We start from the raw sequence: 7158 nt of genomic DNA on the forward strand, positions 1-7158 counted from the left end.
TATTTTAAATATTATTTTAAATATTTTATTATGTTTATATAAATATATTCTTATATATTTGAGTATATACACTATATATTTGCAGCGTAATTCGAATAATTCGTATCTTTCTTGCTAGCCGACTGTGAGTTATTTTAGTAAAATGTTTTCTGGCTAATAATGTTAGTGTTAGCTTAGGTTAGTTTTTCAATTTAAAATTTAACATTTTTTAAACGAGAATATAAAATATATATATTTACAGCTTAGCTAACTTTTAGACAACTTAATTTAAACAGAAGTTTATTTATAGTATATTACAATGCGCTTACGAGCGGCTGTGAAGAAGCATTATTGGCTTCTCTGCTCGCACAGTAAATTGTCACTCACTAATAAGATGATAATTTACAAACAGATTATAGCGCCAATATGGAGATATGGGTGCCAAATTTGGGGACTGGCTTGCGATAGCCAAATTCGTCGTATTCAGACCACCCAGAACAAAATCACGAGATTGGCTACCGGATGTGAGTGGTTTGTTAGAAACGCCATACTGCACAGAGACCTGAAACTAGCCACTGTCTTTGATACAATAAACCAGCACTCGAGTCGGTACAATAACCGGTTGGAGCGGCACAAAAATCGGCTAGCAAATATGCTAACAGTAAGTCGAACTCCAGTTAGCCGGCGCACCCGAATGGGCTGAATGAATAGCAAAAAAGCACACAAAGGGGTTCTAAACTACCCCGTATGGCTTTAATAAATCAAAATAAAATATATATATAGTATATTATATTATATTAATTTTAATATAGTATACTTATGTAGGGGAAAGAAAATATATTTAAATGTATACAAGATATATAGTCATTAAGAATGAGGAGGTGTCCAGGTCAAGATCAGATCCATCGTAGGTCTTCAGAGTGGTGAGGTTTGAGTCTTCTCTACAAGTACGGCGATTAAGAGAAATTTTCGCTGAAATTAAAAAAAAAAATTAAATGGCTCTTATTGACCTTATTCTTGAGACTCGGGTTCGAATCCGAGCCTCGTCAATTGACGTTAATTATTTTCATTTAATATTCTAATAACATTCATTTTCTTTGTTGATAATAAATAAAGTGTTATATAAAGTTTAACATTTTTAGTAAAAAAATTGAGAAACATATATTTTAAAGTACATGTTTTTCCGTATATTAATGCCGCTAAATGTGCCTTTGTTTCATTTAATTTTTTTTTTTCACATCAACAGCTCACTTTTCAGAGATGCGTATCTGAGCCGTGTGTAGAGCAACCCTTTTTTTGTGTCTGTTGCTTGTTAGGAGTAGTTAGTTGGCACCCCATATGCACCCTCACCCTTTCTGCAGGGATACCTGCCATGGCTTGAGCCCATTAATACTCATTAGTATCTGCATTTTTTCTCTGTGTGCCTCGCTGTGTGGCAGTGAGACACACTTAAGCGTGTTGTGTGTTCGCCTTTATCAGCCATTTAGCCACTTTGTGTATATAATCCCCGGGACGCGCAACAACCGCAAACAATATGCGTGTTTATTATTGTTTGTTGGCTTGGCTCGGTGACTGTTGTTTTGAGTGCGGTTGCTTTTGTCTATACTCTTAATATTATTAAAAAATACACCCAAGGGTACAACAATTCGGTTGATTCGGTTAGTTTCTATTTTTTGGACCTGGTGGTGGTTGCTTGACAGACCGTTTTCCGATATTACGCAGACCAGACGCATAAATTCTGTAACTGGAGAAACCCCCCAGACAATTAGAACTAAGGCAGCTGAAATTGGGCGGGTGGTTGGCTGGCCGGTGGGCGGGTGGGTTTGGCTGGCCTGGCTGCTTGTCATGTGCATACTTACATCTAAGTAAAAACTGCAAAAATCTTTGGCTATATACTCAAATACATATATGTATACTGAATACTGTATACCTATATACATTTCTACAATAAAACAAACACAATGCGCCTGACACTCGCTTCGAGAGACGCAACTCAAAAGTGATAAATGATGTTGCTTGTTACTGCCATTGGCTTTTGAGTAGCAGGCATCACGTTTATTTGCGCTGTAAAATGTTTTAGCATTTTGCCAACTCGTCGTCTATCAACTCGTTTTTGTTCTCCCTTGCAAATGAATTGCAAGCCATGTTAACTGTCATGTTAGCCAAACGACGAGTTGACAAGCGCAACGGCATTTGATTAGCGCAGAGCGTAAAGCGCACTGCGAGTGATAAAGCAAATCTAATACGAATTCGTACTACGCAACAAATTGAAATAGCTGTAAGCGCCACGCATAATCTGCAGATAGAGTGAAAAAGTTCGTTAAGCAGTCATTGAATTACTTGGACGCCAGACTCACATCGAGAAAGGTTTTCAGATTCAGCTCGACCAGCAGAGCGCGGATCTTCAATGGCCTCTGGGTGTGCATCATCATTAGCAGCAGCATCCTCTGTACAGGTAGGCCAAACTGGTACCAATCGACATCATAAAAGGCAAAGCACAATTCATTCTGCTGCAATTCACAAAAGGTTAAACATGGCCAATGAATGTCAGCTCGATTGATTGGACAACAAAAACGATTTGTAATGAAAGAACATAGCATCGTCAAGCATCGTCAGCTATTCATTAAAGGAGGTATTTCTGATTGTCAAGAGGATGGCAAATGAAGAAGCTTTAAGGCATTGTCTTAGGGCTCGACATAATGGTAGTAGTAAGTTGACTCTTTGCCTTTTGCTCTGTTATTTCGATGTGCAAATTTGAATTAATGTATTCAAAGAAGTGTGAAGGCAGGTGCTTAAAAGCGTTTAAACAGTTTAATATATTATTATAATTAAATCACAAAGCAACAAATACAAGAAATAATAAATATGTTTTTAGACCATGCCTAAAAGTATTCCACAAAACAGAATGCATACTAAATTTGAAAATTATGCAAAAAGAAGTTTGTTTATAAGCTGCGTTCATGCAACAACTGCGGTGGCTGCTCAACAGACGCAGCACCATGTCACTCAGAGCTAAGAGAGCGGTTTATGTCCACTGTGTAGCCCCAATTTGGCTCTACGGTGTGCAGATTTGGGGAATATGCGCAAAATCAAACTATAAACGCATACAGGTCCTGCAAAATCGTGTATTGCGGCAAATTACAAACTGCCCATGGTATGTGCGCGGCTCAACTCTACATCGAGATCTGAAACTGTTTACTGTGGAGGAACAGATTGGGAGACACACTAGCCGATATAGTGACAGACTGGCTAGACACCGGAGCAGACTAGCGAGAAGATTGCTTCCTGCGAGACCACTAAGGCGATTAAAACGCTTGGGTTTTGCCAAAAATATGAGATAAGTCGTTTAGGGATACTTGTAAATATATATTTGTAAGTCCTCCTGAATACATCAGAAGGTTAGGTGTTATATAAAAATTCTAATTGTGTTGTTAAGGTACTAAACTTGCATTGTACAGATTCAGCGCTTAAAATATATATACAAACAAAAAAAAAAAAAAAAAAAAAAAATAAGCTGCGTTGTACTACAATTAAAAATTATAATTTTTTCACAAAAATGTAGGGTAGCCACGTATGCCGACGATACAGCCGTACTGACAAGTAGTACCTGCAACCTGACTACACAGTCATTGCAGCAGTATGTGAGCAGTTTTGAAGACTGGGTCCGCATTGGAATTAACGGGAGCAAATGCGTAAACGTTACGTTTACCACAAGGCTTTTAAACTGTGGTCGCATTAGCATGCAGGGTTCAACACTACCGCACAAAATTGTCACTGTACAATAAAGTGACAATTTATAAAACAATACTCAGCCCCATATGGAGATATGCGCTTCAAATCTATGGAATTGCGGCAAAATCAAACCTAAATAAAATAAGAGTGGCGCAAGCAAAAATCTTCTGGCAAATTTGCAATGCTCCCTAGTACATGCGTACCAGGGACATTGAAAAAGATCTCAGGGTCCCCAAAGTTGGAGACGTAATGCGAAAGGTAGCTGCTAGCTACCTTGCAAGACTCGAAGGCCACTCAAATCCTTTGGCGAGAAAGCAGTCAGAAAAAGAATACTAAAGAAGTGCCATCGACAGGACCTCTCTGCGAGGTTGCTATAAAAATGTATCAAGTAAAATTGAATGTGATTTACTTAAAAATTGTTATTGTTTGTTGATGTTTTTGTAAATTGTTATTGTTATGAAATTTCTGTAGTGTTGTTCTGTAAATAATTGTGTCTTTATGTTCAACTTGTTAAGCTACCAATTAGGTAGTAAAAAGCCTGTTTAAATAAAAAAAAAAAAAAATAAATAAATAAAAAGAAAAAAAAAATTTTTTAATTAAAAAAAAAACTTAATAAAAAATCTAACAAAAATAATAACAAAATATTGATAGCAAAAAAAATTCGAGTTTAACAACAATACAAATTTTAAAACAATTCAACTACTACTTTAAATGCATTTTTGCTAAAATAACTAATAAATTAACTAAAAGATTTTTTTATATAATAAAATTGTTTTCAAATAAAGTTTGTTTTTTTAAACTTATGAATTTACATTAATTGAATGACCCTAAAAATAATTTTAATTTTTATATTTTTCAACCTACGCTTTCAACTATTAGAGTCGCATGCCAATGATAGATCCACAAGATCGCAGCCATGACAAACAAATAGAGAAACATAAAGGAATAATCCATAGTGCTGGGCACCTGAAAAGAAGTCAAAGCATATTATTAACCCAAGCCTACCTTTTGAATCCTATTAGCTATGTTGTCAGCTAGCAGATTGCAAATAAATCATAATAGTTCCCGTCGATACTTACGCCCACATTTAGCGCAAAGAACAGAAAACAAATAAGTATAGAGAATATGATAAAGTCGGCCATCACAGGTATCCGAATGAGCCGCTCGATTTGCCGGACAAATTCACGTATTTTCAGCTGCTCCTGGACAAAGTATTTGCAGAGCTGCATTTGCCAATAAATGCGTTCGTTCGGACTCAAGTGATGATCCACGAGATTCGGCTTTAGATGTCTAATCTGTAAATTATAAGATGATATGCGAGCACTTTCTAAATAAATGCGCTTACATCCATGGCGAGTGTTCGTTTTTTGAGCACCTGCAGCCTGAGCGTCACATACTTCATGAGGCACGCGATGAAAGTATGCCAGAGGGGAATTGTGGTAATGCCCAGGGCCAGGGCATAGCACGGCCCCAGATACCCAACGATAAACTGATCGTACAGCTCGTTAAAGGGAAAGAGCTTGAAGAGCAAAATGGGCTGTGCCTCGCCCCGTCGCACCGCATCCACGTTGAAAACGGTCTTTGGCAAAAAGATGATGCGATAAATGCAATCCAAATAAGCCATCATGCCAGCCACCACCGAGGGCACCCAGAGCAAAAAGGTTATGGTCCTCACATAGCGTTGAGTGTCTTGCAGCAAATCCAATTCCTCCGCATCGGACTCGACTATCAATTGCTGCAGATCTACATGAGCTGTGCGCAGCATCCTGATGACGCCTAGTTGTGGTGAAGGGATGTTACAGAGACATAAATGTAATAGGTTGATCAGAAACATATTTAACAGAATTTTTAGGGGAAATTACTCAAAAAGACAAAGTTATAATAGAACTGTGTGAGATAGATACGTAAATGAGATTGCTTACTGAATTCCACTATGATTATCAAGAAATATTCTAAAATTAGTTTAATGGTACAGAATTTCACGAGCGATTCATTAGGAAATATCTAAATCAAAAATCACGATCGAAAATCGAAATCCATATGGAAAAACTCGATAATTATTGATCATTTTAATTTTTGTGTAAATCGAACTGTCGGGATACGACTATATATATATATATTATAAGAAAGATTCAACTATTCAGTGAGTAATTTTACGAATAGATGTGTAAGCGATATTATAGGTAAAATTATATGTGTGATATTTGGCTGGTGCCGTCTATATACATATATTTAATTGAGTTAAAAAGGTGATCTTTCACTTTCCTTTGCCAACAAAAAAATACAACATTGTTCAAAGAAAAAAAAAATTAATACCATAAGAAAGATATATAAAACTCGATAAAAATTGATAATTTTAATTTTTGTGTAAATCGAACTGTCGGGACACGACTATATATATATTATGAGAAAGATTCAACTATTCAAGATTCTGAAAGATATATTGTATAAAAAGATAAAATATATAATAAAATAAAGTATTTCAATTATGTAATTGAAAAAGGCTAGCTTTAAGCAAAACATGAAAAATAATGCACTCATTGAAATCGAATATAGTTCCCAAGAGGATATTTTTTAAACAAATGCTTTAGTTTGATTTGCGATTGAGAAAATCGATCCGATGGATACTTATCAAATATTTAATGTAGGTAATAGAGATTCCTGAGAGAAAATTCTTGAAACAGCTCCCAGTGAAATATCTTACTTACGCTCTCGCTGCACATAGGCATTTAGCGTGGCAATGGAGACGGCGAAATATTGTACCGCAGTTGCCCAGCTGGTGGCGTCTTCGTTGATGCTCTCATAGCCGCGGGACAAGAAGAGGCGCGAGAGCATCATCGCACAGCTCACCCAAATGGAGGCCGTGAAGATGGTGCAGCGGATCAGCGAGAGCCACGGATGGCGCTGCTCAATGGAGGCCACATAGCCATACCAGCGAAAACAGCGCAAGTGCAGGCTGAAAATGGGATTATCGAAGCTATCCTGCGTCAGTTGCAGCTCCTTCACCTTGTACATTTTGACTGTGAAAAGCGTTGGCATAATTTGAGCTTTTTATAGCCTCGTATTTGGCTGTTTGCTGCGAGCTAAGTGGACTGCAATTTGAATAAATAAGGTGAGGAAAATTGCATAGTAGATAATTGTCAGTTAATAGCTGCTATTTAATTTGATTTCGGTTGACAGCTGCTACAGTTCTCCCCACAGGACCTCAGGCAAAACATGCAATTATCGCATTTACATATCGAACCTAACTTTACGTTTAAATATTATACAATTGTAATGTGTCTCTTTAATAATATATAAATACTTAAGAATACATAATTTTTTACATATGTATATATATAGTTAAATAAAATCCATTTATGTATAAGTATTAGCCTGACAAGAAGTTACCCTGAGCTACACCTAAAGTTATTATCTACACATACATTCCTTTCAGCCAAAAAAAGG

The 7158-nt window shown here is 36.6% G+C and overlaps 1 protein-coding gene across 2 annotated transcripts; it reads right to left on the reverse strand.

Annotated features, from left to right (window-relative positions):
• Window positions 1–365: 365 nt before the first annotated feature.
• Or56a (Odorant receptor 56a) lies at window positions 366–6750 on the reverse strand. 2 transcript variants are annotated; one of them, XM_089470599.1, is made up of 6 exons: window positions 5057–5605; window positions 4791–5006; window positions 4576–4677; window positions 2337–2489; window positions 2236–2275; window positions 366–951 (listed from the first exon to the last, which is right to left on the reverse strand). In XM_089470599.1, the coding sequence occupies exons 1-6, from the start codon at window positions 5543–5545 to the stop codon at window positions 821–823; spliced, it is 1131 nt and encodes a 376-aa protein (XP_089326725.1). In that variant the 5' UTR covers window positions 5546–5605; the 3' UTR covers window positions 366–820. The 2 variants fall into 2 exon arrangements, with proteins under 2 accessions (XP_089326725.1, XP_017868967.1); XM_018013478.2 differs by lacking the exon at window positions 366–951 and adding an exon at window positions 6420–6750 and having other exon boundaries at window positions 1996–2275; window positions 5057–5487.
• Window positions 6751–7158: the final 408 nt, after the last annotated feature.

Source organism: Drosophila arizonae, chromosome 5 (assembly GCF_054131065.1).
Source record: "Drosophila arizonae isolate 15081-1271.41 chromosome 5, UAZ_ARI_1.0, whole genome shotgun sequence".
Lineage (NCBI taxonomy): Eukaryota > Metazoa > Arthropoda > Insecta > Diptera > Drosophilidae > Drosophila > Drosophila arizonae.